Source organism: Polistes dominula, unplaced genomic scaffold, assembly GCF_049000335.1.
Source record: "Polistes dominula isolate Pdom_NZ unplaced genomic scaffold, Pdom_raw_medaka contig_79, whole genome shotgun sequence".
Lineage (NCBI taxonomy): Eukaryota > Metazoa > Arthropoda > Insecta > Hymenoptera > Vespidae > Polistes > Polistes dominula.
Genome location: NW_028300916.1, coordinates 774,051 through 796,548, shown reverse-complemented (window position 1 = coordinate 796,548; position 22,498 = coordinate 774,051). Strand labels below are relative to the sequence as shown.

Sequence of the window (22,498 nt, the reverse complement as noted above, 5' to 3'; positions counted from 1 at the left end):
TTTTTCCCCACTTAAAATTTACTATAATAATATTTTATTTTTAAACAAATAGAAAACCAGTAGTAAATGAAGTAAAGAAAAATATCAATGCATATTAATAGTTCGTAATAGGATTATAATAAACGTAAAGTCTTATATTATATTTTATTCGAAGGTCGTCAACTTAACGATCATTTATTTTTCAAAATTAAAATCAACTAAGAAATAAGATAAAGTCTCGTTCTTAAACAAAGTAAATACAAAAATATAATTAAAATTAATAATAAGATAAAATGTAGTTCATATACTTAAACATTATAACAAAAATTTTAAAAATAAACTAAAGAATAGCAAAAAATAAGTAAAAACACGAACGACCTTCGTAATTGGAATGGTTTTCAAGTTTTTTCTCTGTTGAGTAAATGAAACATTTGTTGTTGAGATATCACCATTGCTGTTGAAATGCAGGTTCAATTTTTGTTGGTCTTGGAGAGAATTATTTCAAGGATTTCTCTTAATTAAATTTAGATTATTACCTAATCATATTTTCAATCTAATTGAAACAAAAAATCTATGACATACTTCTGTAAAGATCTTAATTAACAAAAAGTAACGAATGAGTACATATATATATATAAATATAATATTATTGAATATAAATCACTGATGAAAGCATAATGGCCGTCTTTTTTATATTTTTTTTTTTAAATTATATTGTTTAATCTAACGAAAATATAATATTTGCATTTATTATACAAATTGGAAAAACGACATTTGAACGAATTAATAAATTAATTATTATCATTGAAATTAATTGCGCAAAAGAATAATAAATGTGTTTGTTTAATTAGAAGCTCTCGCGTAATAAGAGGAACGTAATTAGAAAAGTTATCCTAAACAGTAAAAAATACAATTATTTTTAGAAGAAATACAATGTTCAATTTATTCTATGTTTTCTAATAGCAGTAATTTTCTCTGACAATATCCAATGAAGGAGTCGAATAATAATAATGATAATGATAATAATAATAATAATAATGATAATAATAATGATAACAATAATAATAATAATAATAATGATGATAATAATAATAATAATATAACTGTGAATTGAATTCTTTTTTGCGCGTACTATTGATATTGTCTTTTCGATGTGTTTACAAATTAATGTCTGTTCAACTGTAAACTTTATTTCGTTAGATTTCAAGAAAAAAATTACACGATTTTAACATCACATTTCGAATGATTAATATTAAAATGATATTAATTAGCGATCATTACTATTAGTTAAAAGTTAGTTATAATTATTAATACTAATAGTGTACAACCATACATTACATGGGGCAGAACAGCATTTTTTTTATTATGAAATCTTGTAGTTAGGCTCATCGTTTCCATCAATAATTCCCATTCGATTTTGGAACATTCGCTCCCTTATTTGCAAATTCACGCACTCATTCGCACACATTTCTTACTTGCTTACATGCATCTTTCTTTCTCTCTGTCTCTCGCTCTCTCTTTCTCATTCTCTCCCTCTCTCTCCCTCTCTGACAGCATTTCTCTTTTAAACACTACATTTTCTCAACAGCGATATCCATGGTATTTCCATATAAACTATCGAACCGGTTACAACGTATCGCCAATTAGTTGAAGTGCAATATATTACATTTTACACCCTATGTATTTTCTTATGAGAAATTGAACTTCTTACTACTTAAATATGAATCTTACATTAATCTTACCCATATATAACTTAATTAAATTTCCTATATTACGTTTTTATTTATCTTTTTTTGTTGTTGTTTGTTTGTTTGTTTGAAAATTATTGTAAAGCTCAGCATCTTCTTCAAGATCCTTTATCTCAAACGAAATCAACTTCAAGAGTGGATATATAATTGAAAATAATTCTCAATAATTACATCGTGATAATTATACGTATATACATACGTGTGTACCTTTTATAATATTATGTATACGTTGATTTATATACGTCTCCATCATCATCAGTAGATCTTGAACGAAGATAAAGCATGACTGCTTAGGATATCTCCGATTTTGAATAATAAGCCAATAATTATAAGGGCTGTGTTCTATAATATATCATAGATAGGCAGGGCAAAACATTTACGATGAAGTTTTATAATATGTAAAAACAGTATTCAAATTACACTTTATGCAAATCCAAATCCTTCGCTGCATTCGTGAATCGCCTTGAGTAAATTCGTGCGTAATTTGTCGTATGTCTCATATACAGGCAAATCCAATTGATTGAAACTATAATTAAAATATCATTTATTGATAAATAATTAAATAAACGACTTATTTTTTTTTTAAATTACATGATTGCATATTCGAATACTAACCATGTATGAGCAGATGGTAATCTATCCGTTGATCTGTCCTCCCGATGAATTTGGAACTTTTGTACACCATTCATTCCTTCTAATGCAGCAAAACCTTGTAAAGGTACTTTAGAAGTTCCAGTAACAAACTGTAAAAATTTAGCTCTATCGGCTTGATCGAATCCTCGTAACGCACGCCAAAACCATTGGATCTATTAAACGCAAAATATTAAATTAAAACACATTCATGAGCTGTAATAAATATACAAACTAATCAAACATAAACATGAATATTAATTATATACCTGCAGGGACGTGGCACTGTATTTATGGTATTCAGTGTTTGCTTTTAAATCTTCGATATCTACATTAGGCAATCCACTGATTAATAATTCCAGTTCCTGTTCATTAAATATGGAAATCAGTCTCTTCGGTATAATATCATAAAAGCCTTCCAGGAACGCAGTTAATCTATAAAAATAAAAGAAAAGAAAATAAAATAAAATATAATATAATATAATATAATAGTAAGCAAATTATAACATTCAGCTGTGCCTAAGTAATTAACAAAAATAATTGTATTTATAATAATACTCACTGTTTACGAATTGCTCTAGTCATTTTCATCTGACATACTAGCCTAATATATTCAAGTTTTGTTTCCTCTGTAACTACTATGTTACGACCATTTGGTATTAAATCTCGAACATCGTTAACACCAAATTCATTTACCTGAGAACATTTTCAAGTTTAATATACATTTTTCAAGTTTAATATACATTTTTAAAATAATATGTATTTATATAAATTGATATAACTTAAATGATAAATATGAATTTATTTACTTCTGTTGAAAATGTTAATTCATAACCAAGATCAGCAATAGTGTGTTCGGTAAGATAAACAAGTCCTTTGTAAAAACTATAATCTTCGCTTTCCATATCTGTATGTTTTACAAGAATTCCAAGTATATGTTTGTAAAAACTACGTGTAAAGTAACATTCCAATAATTTATTATCGTAAATAGCTTTAGCTGTAAAAAGAAAAGAAAAAGACTTCGTTACTTTCCTGCAATTATAAATATAATATATAGACGAATGATAAAACAGTCATAACTTACCGATAACCCGTCCAACAAATTTATAATAACACAAATGATTTGGATTACAATGAGAAGATGAATTGATCATATATGTAACCCGATCTCCAGGGCTAACAGTGAAGAGAGCATACATGGGATTGAAAATTTCTCTTGAAATAATGACGTACCATTCTCTCAATAAACCACCTGCATCTTGTCCTTCCTCGCCTTTAACAAATTAATATGTAAGTTACACCTTTATGATTTCAATACATTCTTTAATCCCTTGATATATAATAATAAAAATATTAATTTACCTTCAAAAACGATGTAAAAACGATTCTTCCATTCATCTGCATTTCTTCTGTGGAGCTCTCTAAACGAGTCTTCGAATACATGACTTCTACGTACATGGACTGCAAGTTCTTCTCTACGAATACCTTCATCCATTCGTTCTAATTCTGTTCTGAAATATCTACGTTTGACATCAAAATCTAATACTCTTGTATGATCAACTAATACAGAAAATGGACCATCGGCTAAATGCGTAGTTGTTTGTCGTAGAATTTGATTGAGTACTGTTCTGTGCGTTTCTAAAATAATATAATATAACATTTTAATATAATAGAAAATAGAAAATAAAAAAACCAAAATTTGTCATAAAAATCATACCAGCAAATTTCAAGAATTTAAGTTGATCCGGGGGTAGAGTCTTTTGTGTTGTAATAGTTGTATCCCAAGTAGTAGGACCAGTCTCCGCTTGAGAAGTAGTACCTTCATTATCAGAATATATAGGTGAAACTGGTGCTAAGTCTGGTACGACCTCGCGATTTTCTGTAGTAGTATTGCGATGTCGGTCACGTGACGATGTAGTAGATGATGAGTGGACTAAGAAAAATGCTTCTACAGCAGGCTGTAAATAAAATATGAAAGAATCATATCTTTTTAAATGTTCTAACTTAACTAAATTTGATTTTTTAATTCGATATCTGGAATATTACCTGTAAAACAAGGACGGCATGATGGTCTGGAGTATATTCCAATTCTAATAAACAAGCACTAAGCGTTTCCCATAGATGATCCAACACCAAACTTTCACTTAAATGTGGTAGTGGTGACTTTTCATCATCTGTAATAGAAATTAAATATATATATACATTAGGGTGGGTCAAAAAAATGACTTTTTTTTTTTTTCAAGTGCCACGCAAAAATGGGTTCCTACCTAGACACCTTAAAAGAATTCTCACCCAATATGAGCTCTTAATTTTAATAGGAAGATCCTCCGCATCGCAGTTTTTTATTTTTTTTTTCAGTCCAATAGATTAAAATTCATACCTCATTATTTATTGATTGTACAGAAAAATGTTAAAGACGAATTTTGTGGGAAATTTAATGCTCTACAAAAAAGGTATCTTATACTTTTTCCGTAAACCTCACCATTTGAATGATATTGAAGATTTAAATTTGATGATTTTTAGACAAATCTCATTTTTGCTTATGAATTTTATAACTCGACAATAAATGACTATTAAAAAGTGCACAATACAAATTTTTGTAGGAAATTAACTGCTCTATAAAAATGGTGTCTTATGTTTTGGTGATTAAATTAAGCGTTCAAAAGATATTCATCATCAAACTTTCATGTGTACTGATTTTAGTCCTTTGATTTCCAATTACATTAATCCACAAATTAATCCTTTAATTTCCTCGGCTACATGTGAAAAAATGACATAAAATTAATAATGAGGTATGAATTTTAATCTATTGGACTGAAAAAAAAAATAAAAAACTGCGATGCGGAAGATCTTCCTATTAAAATTAAGAGCTCATATTGGGTGAGAATTCTTTTAAGGTGTCTAGGAACCCATTTTTGCGTGGCACTTGAAACAAAAAAAAATAAGTCATTTTTTTGACCCACCCTAATATACATACATTTCCATTCGTCAATACTTGCGTATGTATTACAATTTTATTGAACTTACCAGTACGTGGAGGAACTGTCTTGTTATGCTCCGAATTAACAGCATTACTACTTTGCACCGTGTCCATAGGAACATCTGCACAAGAATTATCATCTGCTGAAACATGGCATGATAAAGTATGATCTAATACTAAACAATAATAGAGTAATAATAATGAAATCTAAGTAATATAACTACAAGTTGATATAATATATCACCTGTTCCTTGATTTTGACTGGAAGTTGTCGCATCCGTTGTAGGAGCACTAGTAGATGATGTTGATGATGTTGCTGCTGTAGCAGCTGCTGCTTGATTTGCTTAATATAGGAAATAAAAGAAGAAAAATATACTTTAAAAAATATACTTTTAACAAGATACAAATTTTTAAAAATTATAAATTGCTATAATTTAATATAATTATATATTAAATTTATACCTGCTTTCTTTGTACTTGCTAGACGCACAGATTCCCTTATCTGTACAATTACTTTAAGTATTCTTAAAAAGAATGCCTGACTAGAGGTCTTACTGACAAGAGCAGCCATCGATGGTAATTGGAGATCGCTTCCAGCTTTAACTTTACTTGGCGCCGTTACAATCACATTTTCATTGGTAAATCTTAAAATAAATAAAATAAATATTACAAATTTTAATCTTCGAGATATATAGGAAATGAAAATTAATAATTTAATTAATTGTGAAAAAAAGTTATTTACCTGTCTAAAAGAATTCCACGTCCACCTCCACCAGAACTAGTCGATGGTTGTTCTTCGATAGAATTTCTTCTGCTCAGTTCGCGATTTAAAACTTTAAGTTCTGTCATTAAATCATTAATGTGTTCACAGACCATATTTGCCAATTCCATTGCTCCTTCTAAGAGTAAATTGAGAATCTATTCGAAAATAATGGAAAATAAAAAGGTAAATTAGGAGAACATAATTTCTCATAAATAATCATGTATAATATATAATAATTTAATAATACTATACCAATTGTCTAGTTGGGTCTGGACAGTGCGATAAATTAAGCAATAATGCTGTAGCATCTTCCAGGCCTTCTTCGGAACAACTTTTACTAGTTAATACTTGTACAGCCAATCTCAAATGTCCTTCTGGTGCAGCGACACTCTGTTCTTTACTCAATTCAGTTTTTTTATTTTTATTACCTTCTTGTCGACGATATAGATTAACTTCTGTCAATCCAATGGAGATCAAAGAAAGAAGTCGCAATAGTTTGTCAGTTAATTGACTGCTTCGTTTAATAACCGACCAATTTAGCATTGAAATTAATTGACCAAATGGAGATGCTTCAAACGTTGTCATTGTATGTTCCAAGTCCATACCCAAGTTAGAAGTTGAGTGAGTTCTTGCAACAGATTTTCCTTTCTTAGAAGCACAAGAGTCTAGTTTTAACAGCATATCCCAAAAATCAGGAATATCGCTTTTTCCTACTTTTGATGCAGACTTAGATTTCGAAATACTTTCATCTTTAATATTAGCAAGATCTTTTTCTTTATCTTCAGATTCCTTTGATTTGATTGGCACAAAATATCCTGGGAAACTTTTTGCTAAAGAGATTAAAAGTTCTAAGGTATGTCTAGAAAATAAAATAATAAAATTAAAAAGAAATATATTTCATTAAAATAAATATAAAAGGTATATAATGTTTGATATACTGACCTACAAACTGTTGGTGCAGCTTGTGGATGAATAGCTATTATACTACCTTGCCTTTCAGACTTTTTACCACCATGTCTAATAATATGAAATACATTTGCCCTACAACCCAATGCAGCATCCATACTAATATTTAACCAGGACTGTGTGTTATTTCTTTGTTCAAATACTTTAGGATACCTGAAAACAATAACATTCTCACTCTGTTTCATATACTTTTATGGAATACATGTGCCTGATATGAAAAGAAAAAAATTCATTTCTTTACCAATAGTCTGAAGTAGTGGTAGGAAGCAAACTTTTTCTTTTGAATTTTCCACTAAAATCTGTAAGTATATCTCTAGATTCGTCATTACTTCTCTCCATGATACTAAGTAAGGCTTTAACTACCCATTCTCTTGTACTGCCATGATAACAAAGATTTCTTATCACTCTGTGAAGTCTGAGTGTATTAATTTTAGGTTCATCGACAAATAGCAAGACCAACAAACATGCCATCGATTCGTGATCAAGTAATTGCCTTCCTCTTAAACGTAATCCTGCTCCTTGATGTGCAATAGCAGTATCTCCTCGAGGATTCCATGATCCCCATTGAGCTCTCTGTGGTACTGCATGAATGGCATATCGTGCACCACCTCCTCTACCTATTCAAAATATATTATATTAATTAAATAAAATTTTATTTCTTTAAATCTGTAATAGATTCATTTGAATAATATAATAACGTATGATAATTACCTCCACTGGAACTTCTCAATATGCTCGATAAAGTATTCCCTTGACTGACATGACTAAGAAATCTCTCCTGCATCATATGTCGATTACGAGCTTCCCATTCTCTACGCAAATTTTGTGCCTCTTGAGCTAAATCTGGAGGTAGAACAGATATTTGCGATTCTTCCATATCCGTAAGGATCTATAAGAGAATAAACAAAATAAAAAACAATGATATAGCGATCATTTTCTAATTTAAAAAAAAATTAATCAAATGGTAATAAATTTACTAACTGCTTGTCGTAAGGAAGGTTGTAAATTTTGAAAGAATGCTGCAGCATCGACAGGATCTTCCGGATTTGCTGATGCAGCTGCATGTCTTTGTTGTTCCAACCTTTGTTGAGCAAGAACTTCTTCTTGAATGGCTGGTGGTAGGGCAGCTAAAAATTCAGGATTTACTTCAACTGGTCCTGCGAGTTCTTCAGCTGCTGAAGCTTGAGCGCGTTGTCTTATGCGCTGTAATCTGCATAATAAAGTAAATTATATACGATACTACTATTTATATTTAATTAATGATATTCGTGTAATTAATAAATCAATAATTTTAACCTACCTCAATTGTTCTGCTATTACTTCATCACGCATATCTTCTGGTAAGGCAGCTAAGAAGGATGGATCCACACCATCTGGCAACTGCTGTTCTTGCGATGGTTGTTGTGATTGTTGTTGTTGACTTGATGTTTCTGGATGTGTGCTTTCTGATGTAGAAGACGTTGGATCTTGGCTGACGATATTTGCACTAGATAATAAATCAAGAACGTTTTTAAAAAGAAAATACATATATATATGATCAAAGATAATATACAAAATAAATATAATATAATATCAATCTTTAATTCTACTTACTTTCGCTCTACAGCGGATGGGGTATCATCAGTTAACAGACGTCTGATCCAATCAGCCGAATCACTGCTCTCTCTTGAAAGATCTTCATTACCTTCTTGATTAAAATTTATTAATACCGGAGTAGGTGTACACTCTGGCATTTCATTAGATGCTTCGGTAGGATTTTCCGATTGTCCTATTCGATAAAATAATATATTAATAAAATTGTCAATCAAGATTAACTATAAATATTTCATATTACAAACTAACAATGAACATAATATATTTACTTAGTCTCGAAACTTCAGAAGCACAAGGAGCAAGAACAGAATCAACGATACTTTCAGCAAGCTCTAATGTAGGATTCCAATTAGTAGTATTACGTGGGTCTCTAGTTTCTGTAGTTTGTTCTTCTGGTGGTGGAGGAGGTCGTGGTCTTTCTTCATCATCCTGGACCGTAACTTCCATTTCTCCAGTTACATCTAAATATGTATAATATTAAACATTTATTAAATGATACAAATGCTCAATGTTAACTATAAATACACAGTAATATTATTTTACATATAATACGCGATATGTGCTTTTATACTTACCAATAATATCTTCATCAGGTATGCATTCCTGTCTTCTAGTTTCAACAGTAGCTTCTGTAGCTGTAACGAGTATTGTGTCATCCCTTTGAGACGTTGATGCCAAGCTTCTTTGTTCTTCTGTTGGAATTGTTGTTGACGGGCCAGCTGAAGATACGAAATCATTATCTATTTATGTATTTTAAGAGAAAACGTTATTCATTCTATTTTACTTACATTCGGTGTTCTTTGCACTTTCCTTTTCTTCCTTGCCATCTCTCTCATTTTCCTTTTCTGAACCATGCTGCTTCTTACGTTTTTCTTTTCTTTCAGCTAATTCAGCATTTCTATGTTTCTCAAGACTAGGTATCATTTTATGTACAACACCTTTTTCCATGGAAAAAAAAATATTATGAAACACGTATTACAAATTTATATATGAATTTTCATATTTTAATAGATTCTCACCAACACAACAATCCGGCTGAGAATCTCCATCTAATAATTTACTTTCTTCAATCCACCAGTGTAATGCAGTAGGAATGTTATTTAGGGTCGCAGCTAAACTTGGCCCAAATAAGTAACCTGATTGATCCTATAATTAATTTGTTGTGTCATTAATAAGATAATCAATCATATTTATATTATATTTATCAAATATATGTTTGATCTTACTACAAAGTCAATTTGTTCTTCTTCTTGATTTGTAAATATACCAAGGCCATTGTCCATTACAACAACACGCGTGTCTCTAAAGCTAGAAGCTAAAACTTGACTAGCTGATAAAGGAAGAGTCTGTGAAGTTGGACCTAAAAGTCTGTTAAAATAAAAATAATTAAACAACACTCTAAATGCTCGTTGAAGGGTTACTGAAGTATTAAAGTACCTTTGTAATATTACAGGAGGATTAGGATTACGAGAATTAGATAGTTGCAAATATTGATATCGACGATGTCGAAGTACTCGTTGAGCTCTAGGATTTCCACTATCAAAACTACCTTGAGTTATTAATATTGGATGAGAACTTATTCCTAAAATCAGAATAAATATATTTTTTGTAATGAAACACATACACGTAGGATAAACACTAAATTAACATTAAAAACAACATTAAGCGGATTAAATTCAGATAGAATTTCAACTCGCCATTGCCTTCAGAAAACGAAGGTGGTTCTTCAAATAAACCAAGTGGTAGAGGAAAACTCGTATTCCATGATAGACCAGGTCGAGTTGAAATAGGTGTAGATGATAGAGCATTTACATTATCTTGATTATCAAGATTATGTTGTATCATAACAACATTGCCACCATCACGTTCTGCAGAGGGAAACATACGAAAGACACCACTACCTTCACCAACATCTTCATACAATTCTATTCCATCTTCCTCATAATTTGACGAACCTTCTTCTTCCTCTTCTTCTTCTTCCTCATTTTCCTCGCCTAGAAAAATAAATAAAATGTCATTTAGATTTATATTAAATTTATTATCGATCAAATTATTGTATTATATCGAAACTATAGATATTTCCTTACGTATCAAACAATAATTAATGTATTTCTTACCTTCATCTTCCTCTTCTTCCTCTTCGTCTTCGTCGTCTTGGACTTCGTCTTCATTGTCATCCGACTGATTACTATCAGAATCTGAATCAGAGCTCATAAGATCTTCCTATAAAGATAATATTAAATTATTAAAAAATAGTAGAAAAAATAAAATAATAAAGATAAAGAAAAAAAAGCGATGTTACTCTTACGGTGGTGTCACGTGTTGGATCAAAATCTCCTTCCGCATCACGCATCGCTAAACTTTCATCATCAATATCCATTGGTCTATGCGATCGGGATGATTGTTCTTCTGCTACAGTAGAACCATCTCTGGAAAACAGCACACTGCTTGATTATAAGCATTGAACAACAATTGATTTATTATCTGGGTTTCTTAGTCATTCATATAACAAATATATAAAATATATTTTTCAGTTGAATACTACTCATATATTTGAATAAAATCATATATTATTACCTTTCAAGAAGTTGATCCATGATATCTTCCAAGGCAGCTTCATCTCCCTCTTCGTGCACGTGACTTTCGGACGTCGGTTCTAAACTTTCTGCTGTTACTGAAATATCATGCTCGGTGTTTTCCGCATCTTCGATGGTTTCCTCGCCAACAGCATGAGTAGTTTCTGAAGTTGTTGTACCGGTTTGTTCTCCGATCGGTTCTTCATGAACAGTTCTATTTTTTGGCTTGGTAAATTTATTAATACCTCCTGGCATTGGTTGATTAATTATACGAGATAACGTTTCAAGAGGTTTCAAAGCCGCATTAATAGTACCAGCCATATGTGGGCTCGAAAGATCAAGACTATGTGGAATTTTAGCTAAGTCGGTAATGATACCTTTCTTAAGCATAATTCTTACAATATAATTAACATTATTATATTGATGAATTTTTAACGATGCTCTTAGCTGTGGCGTTAGCGGACAACTATCAATCATGGTAGAAATCAAACCAATTAATAATTGCAATTGTGCATGTTTTTCCGCACTCTCTGGAAGTGCTAAGGTTCGTGTCAATGCCGCTTTTACTTCGGTTACTAATGTCGTCTGTACATCCGGTGAATGGTTACATGATGCTATTGCCGCTATTAGCGTACGTGCCATATTATTACATTGACGATCACTGGAATTTTCTGGCAACACTGGCAATAGTTTATCAAGCAGAAATGCAAGAGCTGTAGTATCTTCAGTAACTAATTCACTCTGACCTGCTCTATATACATGATCAGTAATAAGACTAACTATTGAACCATAAGATCTAACAGCATCAGCTAATGTCTTTAATATCGCAGACTTGGCTAATAATGGCTTTTTCGCTTCTTCTGATTCAACTTTACCATTATTGCTCACATCCGCATACATTTTAAGAGGTATTATTTGTGATACTTGATCGTCATCATCAAGCGGATCGTTCGTAGAGATTGCATTATTTCTGAGTACATCACGTCTTGAAGATGAGGAAGATGCATTGCCAGTTGCTGTGGTTGAATGTGTTGTCTTTTTTTCAGGACTTCCAGTTGGCGTTGCAGATCCATCATCGGGTAATATAGGAACCGGTTTGATTAATGCATTCAAAAGATCGCGAACAACACCAATAGAAACTTCTTCTATCATTGGTAATGCTGGAGAATGAGTAGGAGGCAAGGCTTTGACGACTAGTCTGCTATCAATGTCATCCCTTTTTAATACGTTAATATCAACCCTAAGAATATTTTCACAAACTTCTCTGTAAACTTCTGGATTCCGACATACCGCACTGCTGATTTGACGAGTCATAAACAAAATTTCTTTGTACGCAGGAGGAATATTACTTTGTGTTCGTGTGCGTATGACCTTTTCCATAGCAAGACGTAAAATACGAGGTTCTTCTAATGTATGTCTTATAAGAAGTGTACTAAGATTAATACATCCGATGAAGGTACTAGACTGAGTCATTTCAAGAAGCAATTTGACACCACCTTCTCGTGCAAATACTTCTGCATTCTTATAATCTCTCGTTAAACGCAAACATACTTTCATCAAGGCATGAAGCGTATCGCGATCAACTGGGATAGCTAATAACTTTACACACGCACGTACGATACTTGGTATTATGCTAGGATCTAAACCTTGTACAACAGTATTACGTTTTTCTTCGACTGGACTATCATCAGTATCCATATTAGAATCAGAACCAGAACCGCCATCTTCATTTGTACCACTGTTGAAGTTAAAACCCATAGTAATTGGTCTTCTATTGTCACTTTCTTCATTTACTTGAGTCATGCATGAAAATGTTATTAAGTAACGACGTCTGCTACATGTTATACGCACATTGGGCTCACCAGCCCAATATGCCTCATTAATAATTCTATTATTCATTGGCGAATAAAGAGTCCATTTTCCAGTACTTAAGTCGAACCATTTCCACATGCAATTTGTAACCTAGTGAAATAATTGATTAGAAATATTTCCATATAATAAATAGATTTTTTTTATTGTATTTTATCGTATCATCTAACTACCTTATGCATTAGTTGTTTTCTTTTTGTGAGAGTTCCAACTTTTTCTAAACGATCTATTAGCAATAATAAAGGTGCAAGCCATTTAGGAGTTTTTACGGTAATTGCTCCATCTTTATTTTCCTTTACGACCTTGTTCTTATGCGCTGTAAGTGGCACTTCACTCATTACAAGTAGATTGACAAGTTTGTCTAACATGACACATTCCTCAACAATTCGAGCACAAGGAACCCGCATTTCTTGGAAAGTACCCTATAATAATTTAAATAATAAAAAAAATAAACAAAGAATGGAGACGAAAGTAAACAAGAGAAAAGTCGATAAATCTCTCTCTCTCTCTCAATATATTTATATACCAACCTCGAAAAATAATGTATAGAGATAAATACGTCTTGATACTTTATTTGCTTCGTCACACTCTACTAATAGTGTTCCAGCATTTTCATCCTGACTTTTAATAATATCGATTAAATAATCGACTAAATCACCAATCTATCAAATTAATTATATTAATTAGAAATTTATTTAAATAAATATTCCTTACCATTAAATAGATATATACATTACCTCTCGTATTAATTGACGTAGCATGTTATCTCGCCACTCATCTCCATTTCGCTTAGTGATGGTTACCAATAAATCACAAATTCTATATACTGTATCAGGCATAAGATCCAAAAGATTAAGACATTGTGCTAAAGCATTACGAGTGAATTCATCTATGCTCTCTGTTAATGTTGTCTCTCTGTTGTCAGATTCTTCAGGTCCTGGTGTTTTTAAAGTATCGGTGTCGGCGAATGCCATAGCAAGAACTTGTGATATATCTTCGTCTTCAGTTAATTCTAACTCCATAGTAACGACACGGTTTGGATCACTCGATGGAGCATCCTAATTACAAGCATACACAATTATCATATATAATTGTGCCCATAATTATGAAAGTGATCTAAGTCATTTATCTCTTGTTTCGAGATATTTAAAGATTTCTATTTGAACATTATATGAATTCTATGTAATATTGAAAAAACAAACATTATCTAACGATTCATTTTTGACAATATCGTGAAAATTATATTGAATTTATTTAGTTTAAAATAATGTGGTGCGTAATAACTAATAAACTCATTTTTTTTTTAATTTTGACTTAGACCACTTTTATAATTATAGACACAATTGTTCCTTTTTAATTCTATATACATAATTAATACATAACAAATAAGTTATGCTAAATCTTACAGGTCTTCGCAAAGTAGCAGGATTTGCAAGTAAATATTCTGTCGCTTGTTCAACAGTCATTGTATGTAATAAAGCTTCAATGCAATGCGCTCTACTAAAACCCATATCCATCAATTGCCTCAAATGTTCCAAGTTAACATCGGCTTCTGGTTCATCTCGTCTATCTGATATTGCTCCACTCCTACTAACAGAACTGGTGCTACCACTACCACTAGCTGATACACTTTCGTTATTTTTTTCTCTTTCAGATCGTTCCTGAAGATTTTATTAAATTATTGAGATCATTCGTTTTATTATTTAAATATAACACAATCATCGATATTATCTTTTTCAATATTTTACAATATTTACCTTAATTATTTTTTCACCACGTAATATATGCCGCAAAATCGATAATATAGATTCGGTCATACGAGCTCCATAATTTTTTAATGGCTTTTTACCCCACATAAGCATCACAGCTTTAAATGCTTTCTGTAATAAACCAAACGTTTCACGATAAAAACTCAAAGAAAACCGAATACACGTGTAAGTAGTTAGTAACTTAAGTAATATTACCTTATGAATATCGGTGAGATATTTTATTGGATCAAACACTTCATATCTATCATACATTCCTGTACATTTAGAAGATACTACATGAGGTGAATCTAAGATTGCTTTAGGATTCACCATTTTCTCAAGAAGCATAAGCCAAGCATCTAAAAACTCTCCAGTCCCATCAGGTAAATTAGGATGCTCTAATCCTTCAGTTAATGGAAATTGTGTACCTCCTGACAATGCCCATTGGAAAGTACTGAAATTATAAAATGAAAATTATATTATTAAATATTTTTATTATATTTATATTTATAAATTCATTTCATTTATTTAAAAATCTACAAGTCCCTATAGCATACTGATTAAACTTACAAGAAGAACGCATTTTGTCCACCCAAATGGACAAACTTTTGAAGCATCAAATGATATGGATGCCTCTTTTCGTCGAATAACATCGGAGATGTAAATCCCACAGAACATATTAAGAAGGTCAATTGGAATTTAGGGATTGGCGATGGAGGTAATATTTCCCAAGACAGACCACGTGTTAACAAACAATTCAAAGCAGTCGCTACACTTCTTGCTGCTTGGGAAGGAAGAGCAGGAGTCAAAGGCATTTGTTGTCCTCTTCTTTGCCTTATAGGTGAACCCATGCAAAGCTTTAAGAAAAAGTTGATATTGTAATATATATTAATATAATTATAATATATATTAAATTTATAAAAGATTAATTAAACAATACCTTAACAAGTAGACCAAATAATTCTGCGAGTGCTCTGCCTAATCTCGATGATGCACCTAATAATGGCTTAATGAATTTCAGTTGATGAGTATTAGGTGAAGTTCTTCCAGCACTTGTACTTGGCTTATCATCGATCTATAAATTTTGCCAATATTTTAATGTTATAATATCCACGTTTTTTTTTTGCTATGCTCTATATTCATCAATTTATAATTACCTCCATGGGTATAGGTGGAGGATCAGTGCTGAGTGCTTCCATTGCAGTTGTCATTCCATTACTGCCTATATCAGTGGAAGATCCAGCACCAGACCATGTAGAACTTTCACCCTCCGTCTAAAATAATAACATTAGTGTCACAAGTTTGTTAATATACCAAAGTAAAATAATCCAAAGTATACTCTTAATTTACTCTTAATTCAGGTGGTATTAATTTGTCCATATCTTCTTTTCCAAAGTCGCAACCAGCCGGTATAATATCTTCGCTGCATAATGCAAGTAATAAAGTACTTTCCCAAACTAGAGACATATACAACTTAGATAAGCCTTTTAAAACTGTTAAACCCAGGTCAGATCCCCAATGATTCATAGATAAATTTCGAATCTCGCTTTGACTTGTTCGACAAACATGAACAAACATTACAATATATCCATGAGCAGCGTTCATAGCGTGTAACAATGGAGTAGCTGTATCACTTGTGAAAGCAGTTTCAAGATTTGGAGCTGAAGCCAATTCGTGTAATAAAACAGAACCAGCAGGTGATTGCATGTTACTGCAAAGAGGTTTTAATAGATTTAAAACCTCATTTAATTGTGACAATCCAGTTTTAAGAACCAAAGGTTCATGAGCCAAGTTCTATAAATAAAAATGACAAATTATAAATAAAAGATTTGAATTATTGATAATTAATTATTAATTTTTAACATTTTAATGTATTTTTTATTCAACATACCAAAATACTTTTGCATACTGAAGCTACTGCCTGAGCTGCTTGAGCAACAGGATAATCTACGGGTAAATTTGGTAATCCTAGAATAGAAAGAAGTGGTACTAGTCCTTTTTGCGCAACGAATTCTCTGCAATGATCATCCGTTGAGTTGTTACTCAATATAGCATCGACAAACTTCATAACATTTTGAATATAATCGACCAAAGCAATAGGTGTTTTTTCTCTTGGCTGAGGTGGCGGTCCAGGTTGTGCAGGAGATGGAGATGGTTGTTCTTCTCGTTGAGGATGAGAGCTAGTACTAGCTTCTTCTTCATCTTCTTCTTCTTCGTCACTACTACTTCCTCCGCCTCCACCACTACCACCTGCTGAATCTCCAACACCAACGCCAACTGATTGGCCTGAAGATTGGCGATTTCCACATCCAGAATTTGATGGAGAATTATCTGATTTACTAACACCCCGCCAACATATGTATCGTGGATCGCAACCAAGTACACAAAGTTCTTCAAGTAACTATGTACATGAAATGTTTTATATGAATGCATTATCATTTATACAATATATATTTATCTTTATTATAATAATATGATAATAGCAATAATGTACCTTAATAATTGCAGAGATAGCATCAACTTTTAAGCTTGGCTGATGTCTCATTAATTCGTCCATAGCATTACCTAAATTAGAAGCTGTATCACCAAGTGGATCGGCGCTTTTACGCCTCCGCATAGCTGATAAATAAACTGGTGAGAGAAGTACTTTGAATAATCGTTCAAAGGGACGGCGTTTGACAAATGACTCAAGACCACGTTGATTCAAACAAAGTGCACTGAATACATTAGGCAATGATCCTAACACTTCTCTAGTTGCTGGTACCTAAATATAAAAAGATCATTATACACTTGTATTTACAAATTTCGATGAATAACTTCATTACATTAATCACATTAAATAAAAATCATTTATGAATACAAGAAGCACTTACTTCTTTAATAAGAAGAGCATGTAATACAACATCTGTTAAACCATTATCTTGTAATGATGAGAGTAATGATGGTTCTTGGAAAACATATACTGTTACAACATCGGTAGCAAGTAAAAACAATGAAGGACCATAATATTCAGAATTGCTTATAATATGTCTCAAAGATGATGGTAATGTCCCTTCCATAACATGTCGAATACTATCAGAGAAAGCTGCATCTTGAATAGCTTTTTTAAGAAAATTTAACATAGATTTTAAAAGTGCAGCACGTTGTAATAAACAAGTCTTTCCAGTCTTCGCAGCAGAATAATCGGGCAATTGTTCATTTTTCTCATCTGCTTTATTACTCATATTTTCATCTTCTGAAATTTCCATTGGATTTAGAGATTCATCACGTTCCTCAAATGTATCATTTATCCGACGTGAAGAAGTTTCTCCTTCTCTGTCTATAGGTCTTTCTTGTACAGTTTGTGGATTTTCTTCATAAAGTTGTGGTTCTATTTCAAATGGTTGTTCTTTTCTGCATACATTAACTTCCATATCAAGGCGATTAATAAAACTGCCCAAACCACCATGAGCTTGAAATCCTTGCATATCAATATTTGCAATCAAATCTATTACACGAACAGCTCTAGTACCAAACTGTAAATAAAAATGTTAAAAATCTTTACTTTTAAAATTAAAACAAGATTTTTATTACAACACTTTGAAGAGTATTTTAAGTAAATAATACTTAAATTATTGTTATTTTTATATTTTACATACCGTTATATGTTCAAGTTCACTTCCTGGCCAATTGATTATTTTAAGAAGACTTTCCATCATACCACAACTGACAAGAGCTTCTGCTCCTGCTTCATAACTAGCAAGATGAAATAAAAAGCTGAATAAAGCTGTTGCCAGTGGCAATGGAAATGGTTGTCCATCTGCTTGCGATGATGTTAATGTTGTTATGCAAGTGCGAATAAGAACCGGTAAAAAGCCATGATATGAACTGGCTCCAGTCACATCAATAATCATATTTAATCTTGAGCCAGGTTTTCTGTAAAAATAAACAAGAAAATGAAATATGCATAACTTGTAAAAATATACAAATGTGTATTTTTTGTTTTTATGAAAATATTAATGAAATAAATACATACTTTGGAAAATGTGGATTACGATCTAAATGTATAATACTAGTTAGGGTACGTAATGCTGCAGCCCGAATTTCAACAAGATGAGGGTGTGGCAACTCAAGTAATTCCACTAATTCTTCAAGAAGTCCAGCATGTAAAAGACTGTGTGCATTTTCTTGCAATGCATTACTATATACTAATACAGATAATGCTTGAAGACGAGCTTGAACACACTGCAAACGCCTACGATAATCTGAGAAACTATGGGCCAGTCTAACATGTGTCAATAGAGCCATCTGAAAATAATAATAAGATAAATTATTTGAAAATCATAAACTGTGATATCATGTAACTACTGATAATAACAAAATATACCTGACGATCCTGGGGTACATTATAAACTTTCAATAAGTCATTCATTAATTGTGCTGGCGTTTTACCAAGTTTATCTACAGATTCTATATGTATATATGTTGCATAATTTGTTTGACCAATCTTTTTTACACTGTTTGATGTAATTGCACTTTCTGTTACAGCTGGATTTTCAGCATAGAATTCAAAATGTAAGGTTGTAGCACTCGGTGGAAATGGCTAAATAAAATAACAGGAAAGCATTAAAAAATACTGAAAGTAATGTTATTATTTTCATTAGATTCATGAAATTCATGTTATACCTTATCTGGGTATTCCTTACAACAAGCTGCTAATCCAAAACCATTTTCTTTACCACCCCAACTCTATAAATTGAAGAAAATTATATTAAAGTAATTATCACCGTCATTATTATAATTATAAATTATTTCTCTGATATATTAAAACTTGATCATAATAACCTCTGCTAGATGATTGAGTCTACTAAGAAGAGCTTGACGTTTGTCATTATTTAGACGAGTAATAAAATTACTGCGCTTACTGAACATATATAAAAGATTTAATACGCCAAGAACCACATGCATATCACAACTTGACAATAATGTTATTAGATGTTCCATACTGTTATACAGATGCCGTGAAAATGAATGTTCAATTAGCAAAGTAGTAAAATGGAGAACCCATAGAAGTAATTCTTTTGCCTGCAAAAAATTACGTGTTAATTATTTATTTTTGTAATCATAACAAAAGAAAATACATTATATATTTCTATTATCGATTGTACCTCTGCATTTTGAGGCAAGTCACATGCCAATTCCCATGGATTATCTGAGCTTCTTGCCGTAGCTTCCTCTAAAATACTATCGCTAAGATCCAAGACATCGATCCAATGAAATAGTTCACACTTTCCAAAAGTCCATGCATCAATTTGTTTAAGCTCCTCTAACAGTTCCGCATGAGAGCAAGAACGTAATTTGCTTATGAGAGCTTGACACTCGGCTGGCTATAAATTAATAAATTAATAAATTAATATACATTTCATTTCACATGTTTAAACTATTCTTTTTTAAATTTCTTTTCACTTAAAAAGAAATTATCTTATAAATAAGTATTATTACATCATCTATTTATATAATTGATTCTTTATCCAATAAATACGAATGTGCTGCACACACATGTGCACATACATATACACACAGACAATATTTTATGGCAGCTAAAAAAATTGTCTCTTTTTTATAAAAATAAATTTTTATCGCTTTCATCATATTACGAAATAATTTACATGATATTATAAAAGACTATTTAGAATCAAGTCTCTTCTATTCCTTACAGAAGTTAACACTAAAGTTAATATAGATGATTCTAAATAAATATAATTTACTTACAACTTCCGAAGTGCACTTTTTCAATCTGCTTCTGTCGATCTTCATTTTAGTATATCTTTGTAAAATCTAATATCTGAAATAAAGAAAAGTAGATTTGTACATCTTAATATTAAAAATATAAGAATCAAATAAGGTTCTTCTTTCCCATGTTTAATTAATAATTTAATTTCCCACGTTAATAAAAATTAATTCAATCACTTAAAATTACTTTTCTAACAAAATGCAAATATGCATAAAATATCATTTCTAATTACAAACTTTCACCTATATCTATAATAATAATTTTAAAAAACGCTAAATGCTTGTTGGCGTTATAAGACGGTACTGAGGCAAACATTCGAACAATGACTAATTTTTTATCTTGTTTTATTCTTTTTTTTTTTTTATACTATCTTCTACATTTTTTCGTAATATCAAGAAAATATTTATTCGTAAAATCACGAACCGTGACATTTTGCAAAGTCATCTGTAACATTGTCATAACCTAACTAATATACGAAAATATAAGATAAACAGTGGAACCATCTAACTATCATCCTTTGGACTATCATACGTTTGACAAACGCCAATTATAAAAAATTTGGTTTTAGACCGTAACGACGTTCTCTCGCATGACAACAAGGAAAGCAATTTCGTACTCTCTCTCTTTTCTCTTTTCTACCCCCTTCTTCGTGTACGTACCCTCTCGTTCGTTCTCTCTTTTTATCTTTCTTTCGTGCTCTCTCTCTCTCTTTCTCTCTTTATATCTGTCTGTCTTTATCTATCTATCTTCTTTCTTCGTTCTTCTTTCTATTCTTTCTTCACTTCTCTCTAGACCTCTAACACTATATTTCTATCTCTATCTTTCCAACGAGGAATAATATAACGAATGAACAACACAATCAGAGGACGTTGTCTTCTCTCACCTAACTTTTAATCTCGTCTATGACACCGACTCCTACTCGTATCGTATCTCTTTCGTTTATATTAACTCTTTCAACGTTCTTGTAAAGATTATGATGTGACACGTGCATTGCGCTCGTAACGACTGTAGAGGAAGAAGATTTTCACCGCAACCAATGGCCTCCTCCTGAAGCACCCTATGGTGCTAACCTGATCATCCACTACCACTACCACTACCACCACTACCACACCACATTACCACACAACTACCACCACCTCTCTTATATTATTATCCTTTTTCTCTCACGACGTACTGCTCTTCAATTCGAAATAACGACGAAGAAAGAAGAGTGGAGAAGAAGAAGAAGAAGATGGCAGAAGAAGAAAGGCAAATAGAAAGAGAGAAATAACGGAAAAAAAACTAACTATAACAGAAAAAAGAAACCCTCGATGGATAAATGTTTCAGTTTGATGATAAGTTCATTTGACTCAACGTCATTTATATGAGTTTATTATCGTATTTCTCTATCGTTATAATATATAATATATGAAATAAAGTTGAAAACGTCGTTGATAATTTGAACGCACCGATTTTCCTCTATCGTTGAGTACCAATTGCACTGTCGATTACCGCCATTTTACTGAAGCATTCCACGAAGGATAACCGTTTCTTGTTCCCGTCCTCCCCGAACCTCTCTCACACTTACAGAATATCTTAATTTGTTCTACAAAAAATGATTATTTTTCTACACTACACTGTATTCTGTAAAAATTACTGTACGTGTTATTGCGTCTTGAATACACCACCGCACTGGGAGGAGGGGAGAATCGCTAGCTCTCGTGGCGTACAAATCTTATACTTAATACAATCACAACAGTACACACGCGCACAAGCTTCCAAAGTGCCTTTGAGCACAGACTAATCGCCGCTAAGCTGTGCAAAGAGTGTTTTAGTCAACTATAACGGTTTGTTCATCCACCGTAGACGTTGAATATGCTATTTCGGGAACATT

The 22,498-nt window shown here is 31.8% G+C and overlaps 1 protein-coding gene across 9 annotated transcripts; it reads right to left on the bottom strand.

The window, feature by feature from the left end:
* Positions 1 to 1,149: 1,149 nt before the first annotated feature.
* On the bottom strand, positions 1,150 to 22,423 carry HUWE1 (HECT, UBA and WWE domain containing E3 ubiquitin protein ligase 1). Of its 9 annotated transcripts, XM_089170595.1 has the most exons (52): positions 22,074 to 22,423; positions 20,604 to 20,676; positions 20,000 to 20,218; positions 19,677 to 19,916; positions 19,518 to 19,580; positions 19,219 to 19,434; positions 18,868 to 19,139; positions 18,491 to 18,767; positions 17,726 to 18,367; positions 17,347 to 17,616; positions 16,744 to 17,253; positions 16,203 to 16,646; positions 16,010 to 16,126; positions 15,793 to 15,927; positions 15,423 to 15,709; positions 15,069 to 15,306; positions 14,862 to 14,984; positions 14,511 to 14,765; positions 13,842 to 14,162; positions 13,635 to 13,766; positions 13,278 to 13,526; positions 11,237 to 13,197; positions 10,962 to 11,103; positions 10,777 to 10,882; positions 10,357 to 10,653; positions 10,097 to 10,241; positions 9,886 to 10,027; positions 9,679 to 9,805; positions 9,448 to 9,597; positions 9,235 to 9,378; positions 8,929 to 9,120; positions 8,660 to 8,834; positions 8,367 to 8,552; positions 8,048 to 8,276; positions 7,778 to 7,955; positions 7,308 to 7,683; positions 7,043 to 7,219; positions 6,353 to 6,959; positions 6,080 to 6,255; positions 5,800 to 5,981; positions 5,582 to 5,680; positions 5,385 to 5,507; positions 4,404 to 4,531; positions 4,075 to 4,315; positions 3,720 to 3,995; positions 3,442 to 3,630; positions 3,167 to 3,354; positions 2,920 to 3,053; positions 2,627 to 2,792; positions 2,343 to 2,533; positions 2,148 to 2,253; positions 1,150 to 2,069 (listed from the first exon to the last, which is right to left on the bottom strand). In XM_089170595.1, the coding sequence occupies exons 2-51, from the start codon at positions 20,646 to 20,648 to the stop codon at positions 2,151 to 2,153; spliced, it is 12,585 nt and encodes a 4,194-aa protein (XP_089026721.1). In that variant the 5' UTR covers positions 20,649 to 20,676; positions 22,074 to 22,423; the 3' UTR covers positions 1,150 to 2,069; positions 2,148 to 2,150. The 9 variants fall into 9 exon arrangements, with proteins under 9 accessions (XP_089026721.1, XP_015191131.1, XP_089026723.1 ...); XM_015335645.2 differs by having other exon boundaries at positions 1,150 to 2,253; positions 22,074 to 22,422; XM_089170597.1 differs by having other exon boundaries at positions 1,150 to 2,253; positions 5,385 to 5,480; positions 22,074 to 22,422.
* Positions 22,424 to 22,498: the final 75 nt, after the last annotated feature.